The sequence below is a fragment of the Pelmatolapia mariae genome, linkage group LG4, assembly GCF_036321145.2.
Source record: "Pelmatolapia mariae isolate MD_Pm_ZW linkage group LG4, Pm_UMD_F_2, whole genome shotgun sequence".
NCBI classification, from domain to species: domain Eukaryota; kingdom Metazoa; phylum Chordata; class Actinopteri; order Cichliformes; family Cichlidae; genus Pelmatolapia; species Pelmatolapia mariae.
In genome coordinates this window covers 4,597,208-4,622,986 of record NC_086230.1, presented here as the reverse complement: position 1 = coordinate 4,622,986, position 25,779 = coordinate 4,597,208, and the positions used below count along the sequence as shown (strand labels likewise).

Sequence of the window (25,779 nt, the reverse complement as noted above, 5' to 3'; positions counted from 1 at the left end):
CAGACATGAACACGACACGACTGATGTTGCTTATAAATTATTTATTATGTTGAGATTTATTCATTTATTTATTTATTTTTTTAAAGAAGCAGTGATGTTATTTAGTCGAAAAAATTCCCCACTCAAGTTGTGGGCAGTCTTTATCCTGCAAGCTACCAGAGGCCTGGGAGCTTGAGGGTCCTGCACGGTATCTTGGCTGTTCCTAGGACTGTGCTCTTCTGGACAGAGATCTCGGATGTTGTTCCTGCAATCTGCTGGAGCCACTCGCCCAGTTTGGAGTCACTGCCCTGAGTGCTCCAATTGCACTGGGACCACTGTTGCCTTCACATCTTCTTGAGCTCCTCTTTCAGCCCTTGGTATTTCTTCAGCTTCATGTTCCTTCTTCCTGATGCTGCTATCACTTGGTATAGCTACATCTAATACAGCTTCCTCTGCTTGTCCATCACTACTATGTCAGGTTGGTTAGCCATCACCAGTTTGCCTGTTCGTATCTCTAAGTCCCACAGGATCTTAGCTTCATCATTCTTGACCATCCTAGGGGGTAGCTCCCATTTTGACCTGAGGACTTTCAGGCCAAACTAAGCACAGACATTCCACTTGGTTATAGCGTTCCATCTACGCCCTGTCTGCTAGCATTTTGCACCCTGCTTTCATGTGCTGCATTGTCTCAGGAAGACCCCAGGTGCTAGCCTGCACCTGGGGTCAGTTTGTATCGAGTTTGTTCCTGTGCTGCCATGATTAGTGCGTTTTTGGCGTTTTTCAGTCCAGCTTTGTCCAGGCACTGGTAGATTTTCTAGATGTCAGCTACTTTCTCTTATCTGCCAGTGGTACAAACCATGCAGGGGCCTGTCTTTCCATGATGGTTCTTCTTCCTGCGTTTCTGCAGATTAAGGTATTCACTGAGCATGCTATCAGATGTAGCCATCTTTGTGATGTACACATGGATGTGTGTTGTGATTATGATTATAATGGTGACCTTTCAGACATGCACACTGTCCAGTACCGCTGCTGGACTCTGTCAAAGTCCTGTACTGGTATCAGCTTAAACATACTGTTGGGCAATACAACGTTAATCATACATATTTAAACATGGATTTTCCTGTTTATAAAATCACTGTGAATAGCACCAAAGACAAAAACACATATTTTTACAATTTATAAGAGAGTGATGCTTCTTTATTTGAACGCTCTGTATGGGAGACTTTCCAGTGTTACCTCACCACACAGTAAAGGGGACAACACTGAAATAGAGATGAATTGTGCCTGACAGTAGGGAAGTTGTAGTGAATACTGTGTAAACAGACGGTGACATCAAGAGGTGCACACAATAAAAAACACAACTGAGCAGAAAGCAGTGAGGGAGCCGGGCACTGATAGGCAAAAACATGTTTCTACTGCAGTGCCCTCTAGAGGACAAATGATATTATTTTCTTTTGATAAGTTCCAGAAAGTCCATGAACAAAATTTGGCATACAAACCAGGAGCGCCTGAGTTAATGTTTAAACCCACTGTAGGGTGTCTTCCTCTCTCGTGCTCACATTTTTTAGAATTATTACCAACATAACACAGTCTTGCTGGGGGAGGGGCCACTGGGGGGAGTCAGCAAATTTTACAGAGTGGCCAGTGGCCTCCCTACATACATGGAACATTTGTTTGGCAGCTTTTTGTATACCATATTTCCACGTGCTGCCACAGACTCCAGCTGCAGATAGGGGGAATTCTGCAGTGGCAAACATGGTGTTAGAAGCAGAACGTCCCAGGGGAAAAACTAAATTAAATTAAAGCTTTATTTTGTCATAAAGATGGTAACCCTCTTAAACAGTTAACCTGACTGGTGATTCTGTACATACGGTGACCACTGAAAATGAATTCAGTTGTAACAATGCTTTAAGGGCACCACTGCAGCCTCAAAACACAGCTTGAACATATAGATGTTACTGATGTTACTGATGACACGTCTATCAACTCTGCTTTGGTTGATAATGTCCACCAACAGGGAAGACAGGTTATTATTATATAAAACTAATTTCATGTGTTTCACAGTCTGTTGAAGCTACTTTAAGTTGCTGGACTTGAATCTGAAAATAATCCAAAGTTGATGATGATGATCTACAAAGTCTCCAAGATTTTTATTTATCCTTGTGAGCGGTAAGAAGAGAGGAGGTGAAGTGTATTTGTGTTGGTGAGGTGAAGGCTGGTTAGCTGCGCTGGGAAAAATACAGTATTTACATATGTACAGTTAGGAAAATAACCTCTTGTATCAGCCTGTCTCCGTCTCAGCTTCTTCTTTTTTCACAGCCTTTGTTATATACACTATATTACACACAATAATTCTCCCGACTATACAGCACGTGACTTTTTGCACTGAAGGAAATCTGATTCACGAGGAGTTCTGTTCGGTCTGTCCACGTCATCAGCTTTTTATACATCATTAAAAAGAAATGTGTTGACTTTTTGCATTTAACATCAAGAACCATGATTTGTCAACACAAGCAGTCCACACAGCATGGACAAGCAGGTCACCAACAACTCAGAAAGTTCATGGGTTCAAACATTCCCTCTCAGAGCAAGATGCTCTGCTCAAGTTCCTCTATTGCTGTTTGCAGACTGTGGAGCCTCAGGTGGAGGGAGGGGAAGGAGAGGAGGGGGAGCGGGGAACGGGGCTCGGGCTGGGAAAATGGACCGGTTTGTGCATCGGACTTGAACGGCAGCTTCCCGGTTCTTCTTCCACCTCCCTCCTGGCTCCTCCTCTTCCTTTTCCTCCCCCTGCTCCGTGCCCCTCCAGTCCCTCAGAGTTCTCCAGCATCTCCTGGATGAGAGGAGGCATGGAGCCAGGGATCTCCATTTTCAGTGTGATCACTCGCTCTGCTCCTAAGAGAAAACGTTTCAGAGAGAAGGTCAGCATAACGGCTTTGGTGGAATAAAACATCACAGGAGGAATGAATTCTTAAACTTTAAAATTCATTTACTTTTAATTTAGATTAGGGATGCACCGATACCGATACTGGTATCGGGTATCGGGGCCGATACTGTAAAATGTGTGTGTACTCGTACTCGTAAAAGTTAACCGATACCATGAACCGATACTAATGTAGCCCGGATGGGAATACTCATAATTCCCATGGACTTAAACGCCACGGTAACATAAGGTGTTCACAGTTGATGTTATGTGATGTAACTCTACCCTAAATGTAATTTGCCCTGTAATATGTCACAAGTTAAATACAGGTAATTAGAGCAATCAAACTGTTATGTTAATCATAAAAGTATTATTTTATGGTATGTAACTCTGAAGGGAGTTAAAATATTTTTCAGAGTTCTCATTTTCTGGAGGCCCGTGAAGGTAGCATAAAACGGGACCTGTGTATCTGTTGCAATGGAGGAGGAGAAGAGAACGGCATGGAGAGATGCACGAGGTTAGCTGAACCAAAGTGAGAGACTCGGCTAGTTTTACTGAGGTTAACCAGCACAAAAGAGTGTGTGACTAGAAAGCTGACCGTGTGAGAGCTTCACAACAGAGTGTGGGTGAAGTGACTTTTTGTTTCAATGGTCGCACCACCGTGGAAAACTGTGTTTCCAGCTACGACCGCCGAGGCTAAAGGCTAGCCCGGACTGCTTGGCTTCGCCAAGGAGGCAGCCGCTATGGACTGTCGGAGAGCTGGACAGTGACTGGCTAATGTGCTGTAGCAGAGACAGCATCGGGTCCGCAGGGAGTGGATTTAGTGTGGGACTGGTGAACGGCGACCTACCGGGCAACGGAACTGTAAGTCAGACTTTTGTGCTCTTACTGGGGAGAAGATGATTTTTCTCCATCGTCCGGCATGAGCAGCAAACAGGCCTGCAACAAGTGTGAGTGTGTGGAGCCCATGTGTGAATATTGTGTGTTTAGTGGATTTATATAACGTGTTTTGGAGTGTATATTAGTGAGTCACTTACCAAAAGGTGATAACATAAGTTGGGTTGTTTAATATAATTTGAAAGGGAATTATTTCATTTATACAGCGTATTTCATTTGGTTAAGGAATTGTAATATCATTTGAGTTTAAAAAAGGGATGTGTTGTACAGTATTTGTCTCTGCCCTTACGTTCAGTAAACGTTTCGTTTGGGTTAAAGAGTTGTCTGGGGTCGTTTCTTTACTACTGGTTAAGTTTAACTTGTGTGTGGTAGAAGTATCGGTTTTTGTACTCGGTATCGGCAAGTACTCAGATCCAAGTATCGGTATCGGATCGGTTTGAAAAAATTGGTATCGTTGCATCCCTAATTTAGATATTAATGAAGGATGGTGCACTGCTGAGAAACCACCATTACATTTTAGATAAGAAAGATCGTGAGTCCAGCTGTAGCTCTAACAATGTTTGTTTCAAACACAAGTGGTTAGTATTTGCCAGTTAATATGTGTGTGTGAATGTGTTACCTTTAACACTGATGCTCCTGAGGTCAGTAATCTTCATCAGTATCTTGGGGAACATGCAGGGTTTGTCAGGCCGCCTCCTCCTCACATAGAGCTACAGACACAGGTGATGAACATATTCTTTTATGGCGCCGTTTTTCATAACAGTTACTGAAAGCTCGCGTGTTTTTAGGAAGAGGTGTTATCATCCACGATAATACCCATGTACAGTGGTCCCTCGTTTATCGCGGGAGTTACGTTCTAAAAATAACCCGCAATAGGTGAAATCAGTGATGTAGTCAGCTTTATTTCTTACAATTATTATAGATGTTTTAAGGCTGTAAAACTCCTCACACTTTCACACTTTTCTCTCTTGTTTAAACACTCAAACCTTCATAGAAAAATAAGCCCTGTATTATAGAATGAAACTAAACCCGCAGGTGCAAAATGTTTAGTTGACATTGCTGTTTTTTGGGGGGGGAGAAAACTTACAAACATACGGTACAGCACTTCAGAGTCACACTGATAGCAATCAAAGATTTATGTACATTTGACAAGCTGAACGCATTCTGTACTGGACAGGAGACACGGCACGAGATTGATTGACAATGGTCTACAGCCAATCAGGACGCAGAACACTATGTGCTGTTACAAAAAAAAAAAGAAAAAAAGAAAAATGTCACAAAAAAAATCAGCGAAACAGCGAGGCCGCAAAAGGTGAACCGCGTTGTAGCGAGGGACCACTGTACACGTTTTTAGTGACTTTCCATGGAAAACATATTTTAGCTCTATTTGTGCTTACTTATGTGTCACTACAATTCTACTATAATGCTGCTGCTGCCGGCACATCATCAATGACAGTGAGTGACTGACTGGAAAAAGCCCTTCATTTAGCTGATGCCTGCAGACTCCAAGTATCAAGAAAATGTTTTTCAGTATTTTTTGTTGTCGATATATTCTTCAAATACTGAGACATCATTTTGAGGCTATATCACCACGTTTAGTAGGAACAATTGAATGAAACTCATACACGCTGTAACACACTGAAGTATTTACATACAACCGATTAACCGTAATGCCCCATTACCCAGGACGGCAAACCAATGTGCACATCAAGATAGGCCCGGTCTCTGATTGGTGGGGTTAATGTAGCGTCTTTACTTTCACTGGTAACTGTTGTGGTCATTCGGTGCAATAGAAACACAGCTGAACTGAATTGAAATGAAGTGAACTGAATATAAGCAGCATCTCAACATTTTCTTTGATATTCAAACAGGAGCTGCTTGAATGATGCCGGTCAGAGCACTCCTGAGATTAGTGTTTAAGAATGTGCATCAGCAGTTAACCATCAACTGTTTTCTAATCAACACTGATGTACGCTTAAAACTCTCCAAACACAAATAAACAGCTTTAACCAAAGAAATGCAAAGAGCAGTTTACACTACAGACAAACCAAGAAAGAAGCACCAAGTCTTCATGGAGTAAAATATTCATCCATAGATGGAATAAGTATTTAAATAAATGGAAAGAATGTTATTTAGGGTTATACAGTAGCATTGAAGTAACTGATTACTTGACTACAACAAGTAAAATCCAAGATTCCTCTGTTGCTCTTAATGACCAATCATTGTTCTCCACTGAAACTAGTTCAACACACGTTCCAACACAAGCAGGAGGAAGCCACCTGATGTTTGATGTCATTAAAGTGGGCAGCTACTAATCTCTATCCTGTCAGCTGAACACACTCTCTCCCTCCTCCATCAGTGCGCATCAGTGAGTCACACCGCCGCGTGAAGTGGCGTGTGTCCTGATTAACATGAACATGAGCGCCAAATGTCACTTTATTAAGATAACTCCTTTTAAAACTTTGTGCCTTCAGTAAAGACACACTGTCCTCAGAGCACAGAGACACAGATACGCACATCTGTTCAACTGCACACGTTAGTTTTGTACGGCAAAGTTTATGCTCAAGAATGGAAGTCGAGTAATAACTTAATGTCTAACCTTCAGAGCTTCGAGCATCGGCTCCTGAAGAATATCCACCTTCTCTGATTCCTCCAGATCCTGACGATCTGTGAAAAACAAATAACAAACACAAAGCAACGCTTCAGTGTCAGTATGTCTCCTTTGTCTTTCCTTTCACTCATACTGCTGCGACACACAGTGCAGTACCTCCACAGAGCAGGCAGATGGCACTGAGTAACCCCGTTTCTGCATCGTCCATTTCCAGCGGAAGCAGCTGGTTGGCAAAGGCGAACACCAGGTCTGTGAGAGGTCCGAACCCGGCGTTGTGCATCTGAGTACGATTGAGGGTGAGGCCGTCGGAGAAGGTCATGGTGTCCTGGTCTGGAGTGTAGCGGGTGCAGATCCTCAGAATCTAGGCAAAGGATTCATTATCTGTTTAGTAACTCTTTGTTATAACGGAGACCGACATGTCAGAGGCGTTCAGTTTCCATCCGTGAGGTCTGTTTGTGAGAAATTGTTTATTGCAGCTTGCAGGAAATCCTCACCAGTATGTCGAGGCATGCGGATTTGAGCAGCGTGATCTGATCAGCGATGGTTAGGGTGGTGAAGCCTGGGAGCTGCTTAGCAAACTCCACTGTCTTAATAATGCATTTGGTAGACAGTTCGCTGAACTTGTCCCAGAGACTCACATCCAGAGCCACGCGATGCTCCGAGCTGTTGCTCTGCAGGATAGAAGAGAAACCAAAGGCCGATTCAATAAAAATCAATTCTCTTTTTATTTTTTATAAGGACTTTCAGTTTTTCAACTCACATGCGCTCGTCTGTGTGTGTGTGTGTGTGTGTGTGTGTGTGTGTGTGTGAGTACCGTGGTGTATTTTCCCAGTTGACAGAGGGAGGGGAATGTATCCTGATGGGCCCGGCGAACTCGTTCGATCATCTGCTCCGTGTCTGCTGACAGGACGTAGATCTCTGTGTCTGGCTGCTTCTTCTCTTCCTTCTTCTTCTTTGTTCGGTCATTTCGCACCACTTGGAATGGAAATGAAGATGAGAGGATTTAGCTGAGACCATTCAGCCCCATGAAGAATCTGCGATCCATCGTAAGACCTCGGACATCTGAAATACTTCCCCGTTTAATATAAGACTGAGGCCTGCAGCCACTTCACGTAGCACATGGACTGAAAACAACTAGCCTGGAGACTGTTTCACAAATTAGCCCTAAAAGTCCTAAAGTATTCAGTTTCTTTTTATTTGCAGAATGACTTAACACTAAACGGGGGTTCATGTCTCAAAATGCTGCTTACAGTTAACACCACTCTCTTTTTTAACAGGAAGCAAAATCTGCCAAACAGCATCTGTTCCAGACCAGGGTAAGGGAAAGTTTTCCTCTTCATGAAATAAATGAGTATAATCACATCTACTACATTCATACTGACTTGATTCTTGGTTCACACGCTGTGCATTATGAAAGGATGTGAAAAAGCAGCCAGCATAGACATGCAGGAGCACTAAAGCTTTCAGGGCCATGTGTTAACTAGGAACGACCACCAGAGGGAGACAAACAACAAGGTTAGAATACAGCACTGAGGTCCAGAAGTCAGGAAAAGTCTTTCCCCATAAACACAACCTCCCCTGTACCCTGTGTAAGTGCTTCCTATCTAACATTCACATAAGTCTGACATGCAGGGATTGAAGCACCGACCTTCTGATTAGTAGCTGACCAACTCTACCTCCTGAGCCACAGCCCCCCCAAAGAGTGAAACTGCAAGACCTCTAAGCAACTTAAAGCATTTGCCTGCTTAAGAAGCTCCCTTTCTTCCACACACCCACAAAAATCAACCTGCGTCCGTACTCACGCTCTTTAGACATGCCCACATCCAGGCACTTCTGCAGTCGACATGACTGACACCGGTTCCTCGTCACTTTGTTGATGACACAGACTTTGTCCCGGTGGCACGTGTACACCATGTTCTTCTGAATGCTCCTCCGAAAGAAACCCTGACAGAGAGAAACAGACGTTCAGAAACAGGGTAACAGAGAGCGCTGTGAGCGTGTGCAGGAGCTGGAACTGGAATGAAAACTGCAGAATTATTTCAACTGTAACAAGTGTAATCCTGAAGTGACTCATTCAGCTGATGGGCTGCTGGGCGGAGGTCTAACAGAACATGAGTCTGACCACAAGCACATCAAAGCACACACACACACACACACACACACACACACACAGCAATATCAAAGCAGACACTAATTGCACAGACAGATCCTTTGTGTGTCTCTACAGGATTAGATGAAGCCAAGAGGCTTAGAGATCCTCGGGTGGCATAGAGGTCGTGACCTCTTTGCTGACACTTTCTGCAAATACTCTGAGGTCTCTTGCTCTATATGCTGCCATTTCAAGTCGGCTTTCAAACTGTAGCTGAAGTTTTATGGTCCAGGAGGAGCATTGTGGCTTAGTGTGCATGTTTTCCAAACTCAAGTGCTTATGTTTCGCTGCCTACCTTGCAGCCTTCGCAGGCGCTGACTCCATAATGGTATCCTGATGATTTGTCCTGGCAGACAAAGCAGGGTTTGTAGATACGAGGTGGTGGAGGAGGTGAGGGAGGACTGGGGACAAGCAGGTCCTCCCCTGAGCTCGTGCTCTCGGTCTCTATGGCTGCAAGAGAGATTTACATGCAATCAGGCTACAATTTACAAAGAGCAAATAATCCTCATTTATGTCATCCTGGAGCTCTGCCTGTTTGAAAGGAGACTTTTCTTTAACCTTCAAGTGACTGAGTGGAGTCGTTTATGACACACATATTTATTAGTGCCGATGTGGCCTTTTTTGGACTGATTCTTATTCTTATATAGCACTTTTCTACTCTCCTGGAGTACTCAAAGCGCTGTATACAACACGCCTCATTCACCCATACACACAAGCACTCTATGCTTTGTCAGTGCTTTAGCTAACATACACATTCATACGCATTCATACTCTGATGCATACATCAGAGAGCACGTGGGGGTTAGTATCTTGCTCAAGGATATTTGGCATGGAGACTGAGGGAGCCAGGAATCAAACCACCTTCTGATCTGCAGATGACCTGCTCTACCTCCTGAGCTACAGCCACCCCGTCCATCATCCATCAGTTTTTCATCCATCAATGTTCCTTGTCTGGGTTCAGATCACAGGGGTACCAGTCTCAGCTGAGCAGCCCAAACTTCCCTCTCCTTTGTCACCTCTTCCAACTCATCCAGGGCTGGGGGCACACTGAGTTGTTCCCAAACCGGCCAACTCCAGTGGGTCCTGGGTCTGATCCGGGACCTCTTCCCAGTGGGTTTTGCTCGGAACACCTCTCCTACAAGGTGTCCAAAAGGCATCCCAGTCAGACACCTAATTCAACTCAACCAGCTTCTTCTCGAATGACCGAGCTCCTCACGCTATCTCTAAGGGAGAGCACAGCCACCCTTTGAAGGAAACTTCTCGTTCTTTCGGGGATTCCCCAGAGCTCATGGCTAAAAACTACTCACTATATATATACTATGATAGTAACTCATCCCTCACCTGGTTCCTTTTTGGACACTCAAAAATACATCGTCAAGTACAATCAGGCTATGAAAGCAAGTGAGGAGGAGATATCACTGGAGTACTTGCTAGTTATACTCTACCTGTGGATGGAAATTACTGATGTAGTGTTAAAAGAGGGCTTAAAGGTACGAAATAATATTTTATTGCAATGCGACAACATTGTGCATGCCCTGAACAGTTACAAGGATAAGTTCCCTCAGTTATTGGCTATCACTGTAGTCTTGCACTGTAATGCTGTTGTTGCTGCCACAACAGCAGCTGCTGCAATCACCAAGAAAATGTGTTCAGTGGTTTTTCTTTTTTCTATATCAGCATCGGTATTACAGAAAACGTTCTGAAAACATCACGATAAAATTTTGAGGTACAATCCTCACCTCTAAATGTGAGATAGTGAAAGGCCATGGGTATCTGGTTGGTGTGGGCAAACAAATAACAGAAACCCCCCCCCAAAACAAACTAATATGGATATTTATTATAATTTATATTTAAGGGAGCTTCTGAGATGATGTTAGCCGAGCAAACTCACAGTAATCAGCTCAACCATCAAACCATCCAGCACCGGACACACTTGGCCCGACAAAGCTGGATCACATCAGCCTGCTGATCAGAGTTGCTGTGTGTTAGCACTAAGTGCTGCTCTGCTCCCGAGTCTCTGTCAAAGCTGACGCCTTGTTTTGTTCAAAGGTAAACTTCAACGGTGATTTACTTTGGAGGTCTCGGCCCTTTAGATTAACAAACCCTACTCCCTCTCCCACTTTGCCTCCTCTGACCTAACACATTCTCTCTCTCTCTCTCTCACACACACACACACACACACACACACACACACACACACACACACACACACACACACACACACACACGCACGCACGTCCACCCTCCCCCTTTAGTAGCCATACCAGACATTCCTCTATGGAGGAGATTCAGCTCCCCTCTACTCTGCTGTGCTCTGTTTACACAGAGAGAAACGAAGAGATCCTCCTCCTCTGCCGAATCATACCATTCCTCCATCTTCTCCTCACTTCATCTTTCCTCTATTTGCCTTTGCTCTCTTCTCACTGACACTCTAGCCATGCGTTCCCTGAAGCACCGTCTGACCTCTTTTAAACTTCTCACTCAGACCCCCCCCTCGCCATGCGTTCCCTCCCCTCTGCTTACCAAGTGCCTCTTTCTCCGTTTTCATCTTTGTGTTTGTTAATCTCTTCCTATTGCTTTCCACTTCTGCTTCAGTGTGTCGGACATGACAGCCACAGGCAGCAGTGTGTACAAACACACACACACACACACACACACACACTGCGCTGGAGCTGTGGCTCCAAACGAGGGCAAAGGTCTTTACTGTATAAGCGAGTAAGAGGGCATCTCCAAAGACGGGTCTCCAACTTGATTTAGGAACAGATGCTAATGTTTTGATCAATTTTGAGCACATCTACAGTTATTCATTTGAAATAATTCTACAAAAAAGCAAACAAATAATAAGACAAAGATTTAAGTAAACAGATCTTTTTATGTCACAGTGTTTTGGGGGTTTGGATTTAAATGTAAAAAATAAACTTATTAAACATATTAAAGACTTTTAATTTCCTGAAATCAAAACTTTAGGAATTTTGGAACCAACAACTGGAGACAGCTGCTGTAAATGTTGGGCCAAGTTTCTCAAAAAGGGAAACTTCAGCATCTGGTGACCTCTATGGTTCCTGTCTTCACACACTTACTGACCGCAAAGGATTTTAGCTCATTTTTACAAAGAATAATCCCAATAATTACAACTAATCACAGTTTTTCCAGTCCTTTTAAGCCTGTGACTATAGGAGGCTTATAAAAAAGCTGAGAGGAAACTTGGACACATACCTTCATGCAGTGAGGTAACCACTGCGTCATTTTGCCACCCATGTGCAAAAACTCAAGAGAACTCTTTCTAAAGACCCGATTGTATCAAACACTCTCAAGTTACTCTATAAAGAGGAGTGAAATGAGTTTTTCCTATCAGGCACATTGTTTGGGGATATGCGTGACTAGGACGGCCAGACGTGGAAAAGCTGCTGCGATCACCCTCAGAGCTGTGGGTGCAAAGTAAGCTGTGCTAACCAGCAAACCTGCACGGCTTTGATGTAGAAAACGAACAGCAGACTGTACGTGTCACAGAGAGCTGAAGAATAACCACTCGACCAGAGAGCAACCACATTCTGCACCAGCATGTGGACTTTAACCTACATGAAGACTGCTGCTGCCAGCGTTAGCCACACACGGCAATCTGATCTGACATCTCGCATGCAATATGTCACCAAGTGCCTCGTTTCATTTTATAAACACTTTTTCTTTTTAGGAAACTCTGCACAACTGAGTCAATGACAGGTGCAGAGGGGAAAATATATAGTAGCACCTCGGCAGACAGTCCTGCTTACCATAATATTTTATTCAGTTACAACGTTTCAGCCTGTGTGATCTTCGTCAGTGTTTCATAAACACTTTAAATATGATGTATTTAATAAGAAATGTGAATAAAGGCTTAAAATGGCACTTTGATATACATACAGTGTATGTGCACATATTTGAATTTGCTCAAATTTGATTGTTTTGTTCTGTGACTTTTCAACTTTTTAGTATCCATCCATTCAACCGATGTGAAAAATGATAAATGTTAAAATGAACTGCAAAATAGAATCAGGTGGCCCTCTCAAGTACAATCTGAAGTGAGGTTATGGCACTGTAACCACACATGGCACTACATTACAAATACTTTCATAAGTGATCATGACAGACAGACAAAAATCTTTCCATTGAGAAGCTATAAAGTACACATTTTTTTCTCTTTTACTTTTTGAAACGATTCCTATAAATATGATTATTTAGTTTCCTTTAACGGTTGCTGCAAAAATAGATTGGTGGTTTCAGCTGTAGAGATTTGGGTGGAGTATCAGTATACATTTGGTTTGCTTTAAAAAGGCACAAACTAAAGTTGTACCTTTAAGGAAGAGAAAAGATTGTCTTTTCAAGCTCTATGGTCATGAGATAAGAGCTTTTGTCTCAATAAGACGAGAGAGGCCAGCTGGGCTGTGTTTGTTCGGTTTATCAGCCCTTTAGTTAGTCATCACCTCTTCTGTTTCTTATCAGGATCCTCTGGTTAACTTTTTCCAAGCTGAACCAGAACGTCAGCATTACTGTCCCAATGCAGTACAGAGGCACACAATGAAATGCTTTTCTAGCTGCACTGTGCACACATATGAAATAAAACTTTATCCAAAAGTTAGTTTAACACCTGCAGCTATCTAGTAAAGCCCGTATTAATTTGAGCCTTGAGGTTTACTCAGGTCAACAAATGGTTAAACCCTTCAGAGTCTGGTGTGCTCAGCCAATCTGTGTCCTGGGGTCAGCTTAGCTCACGACCAGCAGCAGCAGCATGAAATGTTAGCCAGTGCTGGGCTGAGCCGTTTAACCAATCTGATGTAAAATATTGTTAAATGGGAGCCCCAGGCAGTCATGGCATGGCGCCAGCAAGCCTCTGCTGAATAGAGAGTGTGGTCTGCCAGCTTAGAGACCAGAAACACAGAGAGACGGCAACCAGGAAGTTCTTAAACTTGACTTTCATACCATCTTTATTACTTTTGAAGAATTTTCTTGGTTAGCCACTAGCTCGTTTCACCTCTAATCGAGCAATATGGATGAAATTCCCCCATCATCTTGTTCCATATCACAATGATAATGAGCTGTACTGAAAAGTTCATTGCAGCTGGAATCAGCAGTGACGTGGCTTACACCAGTGGTCCCAAACCCCCGGGGCCACGGACCGGTACCGGTCTGTGAGTCGTTTGGTACCGAGCCGCGAGAGTTGAGGTTTGGGGTGAAATTTATGGTTTTCAGGGTTTTTAGCATTAACTTGTGTGTCTTATATTGAAAGAAATATTTACGTGTTACTATAGCGACCAGAGAGCGTTAAGGGGCAGAGAGGAGGATGTTACTCTAAATGTTGTTAATGCTAATAAAGTTACACAATTACACAGTGAATTCGCGTTTATTATTATGTTTACATAATACAACAGTTTTTGTCTCGGTCCTGTCATTTTATTTTGTTGTATTTATCCGCCACACCTTAAAAGCCAGTGAAAATATTGTCTCACATTGTCTGACCGGTCCGTGGTGCAAAAAAGGTTGGGGACCGCTGGCTTACATGATTGTCTAACAAGTGAACGCTCCCTGGTTTGATTCCTGAATGAGAGACAAACCCGTCGGGGGCTGCTTCAGGAAGGCATCAACCAAACATGCAGAACTACCTGCTGTAAGGCAGCAGCTGAAAGTACTGAGGATGTTCGTGTTTGGCTTATTACATTGTGTAATAATGATAAAGTCAAGTTATTTCATAACTATCAACAATCCTGTAAATCCAGTATTGCCAAAAAGCAGTGACTACACAATGATGTGCTCACTCTGACCTAATAACATAACGCAACCACAAGGACAGCTTGTATTACACACACTTGCCACATTGAACTATAAAGGCCTTATGGTTGAATTTTATGCATAAGATTCATATTTCATAGTTTGTTAAACTGATTTTATGCTGCATTTATTTATTTATTTATTTTTTAATGTAAATAACAGACCAAAAGACAGACTGACCAATCAGAACACTGCATTTGGCAACAAGTGCGTTTGTAGCTTGCGGTACGCTCAGCGGTATTGAACATATCCTGGTCAATTGGATCTCTGACATGATCTCTGTGGCTCCAACTCTGCCAACAAGAGCTCAAACTGTCCCACTGACATCCTGAAATATGTACGGAGGCTTGCACAGTGCACTACATTCAGGCGTTACAGCACTAACAGCTTCTTCTCTGCTGGCTCTGTGAATGAACTCTTGCTCCAATGTCTTGCACTGCAGCTAAGAGCGATAGTCGTTGTTCTGCTCTGCAGCCAATGAGCTGTGGCAGCACGTCAACCAGTTCTCCACTTTCTGCAGATCCAGGTTAGAGTGACACAGCTCGCAGTAGTTCTCCAGAGCGGAACAAGGACTTCTGTCTCCAGGTGCAGTCCAAGGTGATGAAGCTCAACTATGTCCTTCAAGAGATCCTCTGCAAGGATCCAGCTGTGGATCGCCACAACAGAAACTTAGCCCACTGAGTTGGCAGTTAACATTTTCTCAGAAAACAAAAAATAGAAATAAATGAATAAATGAAAGCTTATCTAGTTTACATTTTTAAAACTTACTCAACAGTTTGCAATGACTAAATTTCAGCAAGTAACAATCTTTCGGCATGAAATGCAATCAAGGCATTTGGAAACTATACAAGTCAAAGTTTCTACCACCAACATTTTGGCCTCGACTGTAGTCACAGCCGGCTCCAAAGCACTGACCTTCAGTCCAAAATCAGTAGCCATGTCCATCTTTGATATACAGTCAGTGGATATGAGCGATAATTAGCATGTTGCGAATATGAAACAACAACAAAGTGTTTGTTTGATTAATCCTGTGGCTGGTTTACATTTCATTCTTTCTCATGCATCCAGTGATGAGACCAGGACATGAAGATGTGAACTGTACACCAAGATTTTGTATAGCAGAGGACTGTGTCTCAAGCAAATCAATTATTAAGTAGGTTTCCATGACTACTCTTTAACATTTGTATGATAGGATACACACCGACACACAGGAATACAAAAAACACCTTCTTTCTTTTTTTTTCTTTTCTCTTTTTTTGCACACTTCAGTTAAACTTGGCCAGCATACCCTTGCATTCCCAGACAAACTGTGAATGTGTGTGTGTGTGTGTGTGTGTGTGTGTGTGTGTGTGTGTGTGTGTGTGTGTGTGTGTGTGTATCACTGTCTCCAACAGACAGAAAGAGAGGTCATCCAGTGCAGAGAAATGATGACTGGGCAGCTGACACAGGAAAGAAAGAGTTAGATAGAAGGAGGAATAAAGGGAGGGAGAGATGTAGGTCACTTCCCAATTGTCAGTGAGTCATTGCTCTGGATCACACCCAACAAACATTCAAGAAGAGGGACACACACAGACACACACAGACAAACACACACACAGAGACACACACACACACACACACACAGCTTCTGTGTTGTTGCTGAATATGTGTGCCTGGGTCTGTGTATAGCCTTTGGCCTTTGAACTTGTTTGACACTCTTCATTCCAGTCACGCACGCACACACGCGCACGCACACACACACACACACACGCACGCACACACACACACACACACACAGGGCAATCATCCCCATCCTTACAGCCTGGATTTACGAGCGCTCCTCTCTTGTTCCTATATGCCCCCCCTCTCCTCTCACCAGCTGACCAGAGTCCACTTTGCACTTTTCCTCTTTATTGCTTTTACTCAGTTGTGCAAGCTGTGACATCACTGCAGCATCACCACAGGGTTACAGTCTGACTCTCAGGCTTAGTGCTTCAGCCATGTCACAGTGGGATGGGGCAACACTGTCGAATCATATCAATGAAGTTATGTATTTATATATTCTCGTGTTAGTCCTGTGACACATGCGCAGCCCATCCCGAGTGAATCCGACCTTTAGCAGGCTATAACAACCCTCCCACAACTGGGATGCACCAGATGTGAAATTCTGGGTAAATAACAGTGTTTCAAAACAACAATTTGCATTAGTAGATACCGAGATTTTATTTCTAGTTGTTGTTGCTATTTACTTGCCAATCTGTTTCAATTAGCTGACCACATTTGCGGTCAATATTCGGCCAACAGCTGATGTCTCTACAGAGTGAGTTTGTTTTTTGTCCCCCTTTTTGTACCAGGGAGGAAGTGAAAGCAGCAGCGCTATTAATATCAAACATCACTGAACATTTAGCCAGTGCAAAATGGAGGTGACAAAACAGATGAATACTGGCCACTGTAAATCACATCTTATTCCCTGAGATCAGTCAGCAGGGCACATAATGGCTGAAACTGATATTCTGCATACATATCGTACCTCATCAAAGCATCAAAGTGTCTGGATGGTAAATTTATGCATTTATGCACCTTCTTATGCAAATTCTTATGCATACTATGTATGTGTGTGTATATATACACACACACACACACACACACACACTGATAGCTTAGGGTGAGAGGCAGGGTACACCCTGGACAGGTCACTGGTCTGTCACAGGGCTAACACACAGAGACAATCATGCACACTCACATCTCATACATGTGTGGTTTTGGCATTATGCACCAGAATGACGCCGTCATCATGATACTCAAACTCAGAGGATAGCCATTATCATAAACTGGAATATTCTTTATCAGTCATTCATATCTTTACAGTTCAGACACACCGAGGTTAACTGGCTGGCTTGAAAAAGACTTTCATTAGGCAACAACGTCACGTAATGATGTCAGTTACCATGGTTTGTCTGTTGTGTCAGATCAATGTAGCAATTTTGTGACAATGGGCTGAAAGACTTTAAATCACTAAAGACTTTTAACTTCAATAACAAAGATTTTGTCCTGGGCTGAAAAGGGGAAAAAAACAACAACAATATAACCAAAATGAACAAATAATACAAATAAAAGATCTCTACGGGCCTTAGTTGTTACCTTAAACATTAATCCCAGTTTTATTTACAACCTGCGTTTGTTTCAGTTTCAGGTGAGTGTGTCCAATAGTTCATTGGTAACTAAATAAATAAATGTACGATTATATGAACACTTTAGAGAATTGTAAGTTTATAATATGGACACTTGCGACAAACCACAATTTTAATCGGTAGATTAAGCGCATTCTTAATTCATAACTGAAAGTTTGGCTTACAAAATGTCTGAAAGTGGTGAAAAGGTACTGATCAAAATTAGCTAAAGCCCAAGATGACACACAGTATGTGTCAATTACAATTGAAAAAGAGGAAACGCGATGACAACGTGAAACAGCTGGGACCAGTTTATGTCTTTATATTTTTGTCCAAACCCTCCTGACACAGAGGTGGCTACTGTAACCAAAAGCTCACAAAAGCTGTAAAGACTTTAAAGCACGTTATTAATTAAGGACACTAGCTAAGAAAAGCTAAATGGTGTAGCTGTGTCCTCACTTCTCATTCAGCAGGCTAAAAACAAACTGTGGCAGCTAGAAGAGGATGCTGGCATGTGTCCCAGCTGGCCTCAGCTAACGGATGTACTCATTCCCTTCAGCTGACAAGAATACTCCAGCATGAGCGCTGGATTATCCTGCACTCCCCTGGTACTTGTTTTAACTCATTTAAGTACTACTACAGATCTATGGCCGATGATGCAGCGCTCTGTGTAAAACTCCAACATGACAAATAATCTTTGTCTCACTCACAGTGGCTGGATCCGCTCCAGTGCCTGCCGGTCAGCAGAGACCCTCCAAAGGGGCGCTGGAGTCCTCCTACAACGGACAAGAGTCCCTTCTCCGGCCCGAGCCCCGGGGGTCTGTGGTAGTAGTCCATGCTTAGAAAAGAGCCCGTGCTTGGGCTGCTGGGGCTTGGGCTTAAACCCACAACATCCACGCTTTCGTACATCTCCGAGAGGCGGGAGTCGGGATGTGGTCTCTGTGTGGTAAATAGAGGGAGGGGGGGGGGGATCAAAGCGTCCTGGACGGCGATGAGAGAAAGAGGAGCGGAGGGAAGGAAGAGTTCACATCTTCATAACAGACTGATAGGAGCCAGAGGAGGAGGAGGAGGTGGATTCCCGGTGACCTTTCAGGCTTCGGACAAACGTAGCTAACAGTCAAACTTTGCCGTCTTTTGTGATGTTATTCATTTATTCTTTTGTGTCTCCTTCACAAATTAAACATCGCTACAGTCCAAATGCTACAAGTGCTAACAACCCAAGTGCCGCGCTGCTACCTCGAAGCCCTGAAAAGACGAAAAGACTAAAAGCCAGGGGAGAGAAACACTGTCGCTCCAGTCGCCTCTCGCACCGTCACACAGTCGTGTGTCATGTTTTACTTCATAGTGAGTGTAGGCTGCCGCCTGCGTCCGCTGATCCACAGCTCCTATTTTCTAATAGGCTAAATATATCGTGTCATACAACTTGCCCCTGAAGCCACCCAGGTGAAGTCTTTTTCACCGACATTGTGCTCCGTAATGTCACAGCCAGTACACTCTGTCCTTAAATCCACGCACGCTGTCAATGAATGTAACCAAAGCCTTAAAGTAAATCGGTCCGTTCGGTTGGTGCGTCGCTCCGGTTCAGAGTGCACGCATTAAAAGCAAAAATACGCAAAAAACAAAAAAAAGCCCAGAGCCGACACATTAATTCTGCAAATGTGAGCGGTGTGGGACTTTGAAGTTGCTGCTGTATATGCAAAGAGCAGAATATCCAGAGGTGAGGAAAGCTGGAGAGATAATCCGAGTCAGTCAGGAGCGCTGCTTGTTGCTAGTAGCTGAGGTCCAGCAGCGGTACACGAGTGTCCTGTGGTAACCCCCACTCTGTACCCGACGGCCTCTCTCTCTCCCCCCCCCTCTCTCTCTCTCTCTCCTCTCGCTCTCGCTCTCTTTCTGGTTGGTGAGAGACACCAGCTGCGCACGAGCTCCCCCTACTTGTCATGCGCGAGCCTCCAAATAAAACTTACCTGCTTTGTTCCACCAGGAGGAGGGTATGGAGTTAAAGGAAATGATTTTAATGGTGGCTTCCCTTGCCCCCATATAAGGGCTTTCGGAGATTTGCCTGTCCCATAACAGTTTGGTAATGGAGTAAATTTAAACAGTACATTTTAATCACTGAGCAATTCACTTACAGCGGTTTGGCCCACTGCCATTCCCCAACTTCCCTTTACTAGATTATCTTAAAAGAAATGAGTGTGTGAGAAAGACCTTTTTTCTACCACTCAGTTATTCTAGTTTTGTATATTCTAATTTTTAAATTAAGTTTTAACTTTTTTTTAAAAATTCATTTAAGTTTCAATGAGTTTCCAGAATGGTTTTCTCATTTCAGTTTAGATTTTATTATTTGTAAATGTTTCAGTGTTAGTTTGAATCTTTTTAGTTATTTCTCTATGGAGGGCATGTGTCAGAGCCAATACTTAGTTTTGAGATGCACTTTACATTTTGTGATAGTTTAAGTTTCTACTTGCACAACATTTTCAGCTATAATATATATTGCACTTTTAATTCCAAGAGAATTGTCAGATAAACTAATGTTCTACATCCAAAGTGTATTTACTCAGGCTCAACAAATGAGGGGACAATGAATCATGTTACAGTAAGCTCCATTTTAATGGGATTCAGTATCAAGATACTGTAAAATCTGCTGTAAGTATTCAGCATAGTCAAATGTTGACCAACTGCTGCACAGCAAGTAACTGAGAGGCCATTAAAGCATTATAGTAAAAATGAAAAATCATTGTAAAAAAAAACCCCATCGTTTTTCAAAGATACACTTGGGCAAGTGTTGGATATAGCTGTGTTTTGCACCAAATCCTAACCTGAAAAGGCCAAGCAGGGGTGCTGTGTTTTCAGCGGGGTTCTGGTGCTGTTATCAGGTAGGTGACCAGATCTGTTGAGGGACGCCGTTCCAGAGTTTAGGAGCTACAACTGAGAAAGCCTGTCCAGTCTGGAACAACAGGCACTAAAACCTGCTGGTCAACTGACGCAAGCGAGCAGTGTGGGACCATAAACTATAAATGGTCTGTGTGCACTAAACTTTTATTTTACACTGTTCAAATATTTGATGCCTGTGTTCTGAGCTATAATCCATTTTTGTAGGGTTATGAGACAGCTTCGACAGTGACATCAACGAATATAGAAAACAGCTGACAAAAAAATATGCTTTCATAAATGCTGGATTTTATTGAGCGCACACACTTACATTAAACCTTAATGTTAAGCCTCTGTTTATCCATTATTCTGTCAACTTGCATTTGCAGTATCTGTCAGCAGAAAAGCAGAAAAGGAGCTGCTAACCATCACAAAAAACAACAAGGTTAATAAATAACATGTTTTATGCTATTTGACTCAGAAAAATACATTTAACACAAATCTCAGCTACAATATTAAATTATTGTGCAAGGACTTGAGCATATCACGTTTTTACATTATAAATGGCAACAAATACATAATAAATAAACAAATACTGTCAAGAATAAATGAGTCTATGTGCTGAATATACAGAAAAATATGAAGTACTGTAGTTGCTTAAAAGCAACTTCATAAAGATAAAGAGCAGTAGGACTGTGTAGGAGGTAATGACAGATGGTGCTGTGACAAGGATACTGGAAAAAGCTTGGACACACCTTCTCATTTAATGGTCTTTCTTTATTTTTACTACTTTCTACATTGTAGATAAATATTGAACATGTCAAATATATGAAGCAAGATATATGGAATTATGTAGCAAAGAAAAAAATTAAAAAATAACTCTAAATATGTTTTATATTCTAGATTCCTGAAAGTAGCCACACTTTGCTTTGTTGACAGCACTGCAAACCCTTGGCCTTTTCCCAGTGAGCTTCATGATGTAGTTGTCACAGTACTGGGTACAGTACTGGGTTTGAGACCCAGTACGTGTAATTCTAATTAAAGTTATAGTCTTGGATTTGTTGTTCTTCATGGTTTTGGTTCTCTTTATTGTTTTTCTGCTGGTGTTATATTCTTAGTTCCTAGGCTTGAGGTTTCTGTTACTTTGTTGCTTTCTAATCACTCTTGTCTCCATGTTCCCTCTGTCTCCTCAGTCAGTTATGTCTCCATGTCTCAGTGTCAAGTCTGCGGCTTTGTAAATGTGTCTTAGTTCCTGTTTTACTTTGAAAGTCTCGTGTCCCGTGCTCATTGTTTTCAGTTTTGCTTCCTCCACATCTCGTTATGTGTGATTTCTCCCAGCTGTGTTTTCCTCCTGTGTCTCATTCCCTCGTTATCCCTTTGTGTCCGTTGTCATGTTGTATCCTCTTTGCTGTGTGTTTCCTCCGTGCTCCTGATAATGTCCTAGTTCCAGTTTAGTTTCCTAGTTTGAGTTCTGTGTTTTTAGTTTCTAGCTTTCTTGAGGTTTTTGTATGGATATTTTGATACAGCAATAAAGCTACCTCCTTAAGTTTATCCCTCTGTGTCTGTGAGTGCTGCTTTTGGGACCTCATCCTGCCTGCCACAGCATTACATGACAAACGTTACCTGAAATGGTTTCACTTCACAGCTGTGCATTGTCAGGGTTCATTTGTGGAATTTCTTGCCTTCTTAATGGGGTTGAGACCATCAGTTGTGTTGGGCAAAAGTCAGGTTGGTACACATTTGAAAGCTGTTAGCATCTTGCCATAATATGAATTCTAAGTAAAGAAAAACGACAGTCCATTGTTACTTTAAGAGGTCAGTCAGTCTGGAAAATTGCAAAAACTTTTAATGTGTCCTGAGTGCAGTTGCAAAAACCATCAAGCGCTACAATGAAACTGGATCACACGAAGACCGCCCCAGGAAAGGAAGACCAAGAGTCATCCCTGCTGCTGAGGATAAATTCGTCTGAGTCAACAGCCTCAGAAATCTCAAGTTAACAGCACCTCAGATTAGAGCCCAGATAAATGCCACACAGAGTTCCAGTAGCAGACACATCTCTACAACAACTGCTCAAAGGAGACGGCATGAATCAGACCTTTATGTCAAATAGCTGTTAAGAAACCACAACTAAGAAAAAGCAACAATCAGAAGAGATTTGTTTGGGCCGAGAAACACATGGAATGAACATTAGACTAGTGGACATCTGTTTTGGTCTGACGAGTCCAAATTTGGGATCTTTGGTTCCACCTGCCGTGTCTTTGTGCGACACAGAAAAGGTGAAAGGATGGTCTCTACATGCATGGTTCCCACCGTGAAGCATGGGGGAGGAGATGTGATGGTTTTGGGGGTGCTTTGCTAGTGACACTGTTGGGTGATTTATTCAAAATTGAAGACACACTGAACCAGCATGGCTACCACAGCATCCTGCAGCAGCATACCATCTCATCCAGTTTGGGTTTAGTTGGACCATCATTTATTCTTCAACAGGACAATGATTCCAAACACACCTCCAGGCTGTGTAAGGACTGTTTGACCAAGAAAGAGAGTGATGGAGGCCTGGCCTCCACAGTCACCTGACCTAAGCCCAATGGAGATAGTTTGGGACGAGATGGACCACAGAGTGAAGGCAAAAGGACCAACAATTCAATTCAATTCAATTCAATTCAATTCAATTCAATTTTTTATTTATATAGCGTCAAATCACAACAACAGTGGCCTCAAGGCGCTTTATATTGTACAGTAGATCGTACAATAACAGATACAGAGAAAAACCCAACAATCATATGACCCCCTATGAGCAAGCACTTTGGCGACAGTGGGAAGGAAAAACTGCCTTTTAACAGGAAGAAACCTCCGACAGAACCAGGCTCAGGGAGGGGCGGGGCCATCTGCTGCGACCAGTTGGGGTGAGAGAAGGAAAACAGGATAAAGACATGCTGTGGAAGAGAGACAGAGATTAATAACAGATATGATTCGATGCAGAGAGGTCTATTAACACATAGTGAGTGAGAAAGATGACTGGAAAGGAAAAACTCAATGCATCATGGGAATCCCCCAGCAGCCTATGCCTATTGCAGCATAACTAAGGGAGGATTCAGGGTCACCTGGTCCAGCCCTAACTATATGCTTTAACAAAAAGGAAAGTTTGAAGCCTAATCTTAAAAGTAGAGATAGTGTCTGTCTCCTGAATCCAAACTGGAAGCTGGTTCCATAGAAGTGGGGCCTGAAAACTGAAGGCTCTCCCTCCCATTCTACTTTTAATTACTCTAGGAACAACAAGTAAGCCTGCAGAGCGAGAGCGAAGTGCTCTAATAGGGTGATATGGTACTACAAGGTCATTTAGATAAGATGGGGCCTGATTATTTAAGACCTTGTATGTGAGGAGCAGGATTTTGAATTCAATTCTGGATTTAACAGGAAGCCAATGAAGGGAAGCCAAAACAGGAGAAATCTGCTCTCTCTTTCTAGTCCCTGTCAGGACTCTTGCAGCAGCATTTTGGATTAATTGAAGGCTTTTCAGGGAGTTTTTAGGACTTCCTAATAATAATGAATTACAGTAGTCCAGCCTGGAAGTAATCAATGCATGAACTAGTTTTTAGCGTCACTCGAGACCAGTGTTGGTCAAGTTACTTGAAAAAAAGTAACCAGTTACTAATTACTGATTACTTCCCCCAAAAAGTAATCCCGTTACTTTACTGATTACTTATTTTCAAAAGTAATTAATTACTTAGTTACTTAGTTACTTTTTAAAAACACGATTTACAACCTGAATAGGTGATAAAATAATAGATCTTTCAGCCCAATTCTACTTTTTCTGCATAATCCATCATACAAAATGTAATCAAATGGAAACGTCTCTTTTTAAAACTTTAAACCTTTTAACTTTATGCATCAAGCAAAAACTTAATTATATGCAACATTCTCTGACTGGAAGAAATTTGTTTAACATTTAAACCTATTTTCTGCATATTCCCGCACATAAAATAAAATATTTTTTTGTATTTACACTCACTCTTTCAAATAGATGCGAGTAAAACACAGCAGAAAATAAATAAAATCAAAGACTAGCGGTCCTGTTGCTCTATTTTCACCTATAAAGCAGGAGTGGGTTAGGCGGAGGTTTACCCTGGTGCAGGTGTGCCGCGGCGGTCAGTTGAAGAATCCGCGAGTTTCTCTGTGAATTTCCCATTACGTCGTAGCGCACTCGCTGCTTGCTTGGAAGTTTAGGGTTTTTTTCGCTGTAAAAAGAAGTTTTCTTCCCACGCACAACGGACGCTAATGTTTTTGTCACTTTTTATGGAATCAAACTCAAAGTAAGGTCAGTACTTCCACGCTTTAAACGCTGTACGCTCATACTCTCTCCCGCACTCGATATATTGTCCGTTGTTGATCTGCACACAGCTGTTGTCACGAACGTCGCACTCGCTTACGTCACTGTTATGAGACATTCTCGCAAAAAAATCACGGTTTTAGTAACGCAGTAACGCAGCGTTCCTACGTGAAAGTAATGGTAATCTAATTACCGTTTTTGCAATAGTAATCCCTTACATTACTCGTTACTTGAAAAAAGTAATCAGATTACAGTAACGCGTTACAAGTAACGCGTTACTGCCCATCTCTGCTCGAGACAGGATATTTCTAATTTTAGAGATGTTGCACAAATGGAAGAAAGCAGTCTTACATATTTGTTTAATATGTGCGTTGAAGGACATATCCTGGTCAAAAATGACTCCAAGGTTCCTCACAGTGTTACTGGAGGCCAAGGTAATGCCATCCAGAGTAAGAATCTGTTTAGATACCATATTTCTAAGATTTTCAGGGCCAAGTAATATAACCTCAGTTTATCTGAATTAAGAAGCAGAAAGTTAGCGGCCATCCAGGTCTTTATGTCTTTAAGACATTCCTGCAGTTTAACTAATTGGTGTGTGTTACCTGGCTTCATGGACAGATAGAGCTGCGTGTCATCTGCATAGCAGTGAAAATGTATGCTATGTCTTCTAATGATACTGCCTAAGGGAAGCATGTATAATATAAACAGAATTGGTCCTAGCACTGAACCCTGTGGAACACCATAATAGACCTTAGTGTGTGAAGAGGACTCTCCATTTACATGCACAAATTGGACTCTATTAGATAGATATGATACAAACCACTGCAGCGCAGTACCTGTAATACCTACAGCATGCTCTAATCGCTCTAGTAGGATATTATGGTCAACAGTATCGAACGCTGCACTAAGGTCTAGCAGCACAAGCACAGAGATGAGTCCACTGTCAGAGGCCATAAGAAGATCATTTGTAACCTTCACTAAAGCTGTTTCTGTGCTGTGATGAGCTCTGAAACCTGACTGAAACTCTTCAAATAAGCCATTCCTCTGCAGATGATCTGTTAGCTGTTGACAACT

General features: G+C 42.5%; 1 protein-coding gene across 1 annotated transcript; it reads right to left on the bottom strand.

The window, feature by feature from the left end:
• Nucleotides 1-38: 38 nt before the first annotated feature.
• Nucleotides 39-19,321, bottom strand: LOC134625815 (retinoic acid receptor alpha-B-like). The gene is made up of 9 exons (XM_063471117.1): nt 18,218-19,321; nt 8,852-9,006; nt 8,210-8,351; nt 7,222-7,382; nt 6,902-7,078; nt 6,564-6,768; nt 6,396-6,463; nt 4,416-4,506; nt 39-2,871 (listed from the first exon to the last, which is right to left on the bottom strand). Exons 1-9 carry the CDS (start codon nt 18,414-18,416, stop codon nt 2,618-2,620), a joined length of 1,452 nt encoding a protein of 483 aa, XP_063327187.1. The 5' UTR covers nt 18,417-19,321; the 3' UTR covers nt 39-2,617.
• Between the last annotated feature and the right edge of the window lie 6,458 nt (nt 19,322-25,779).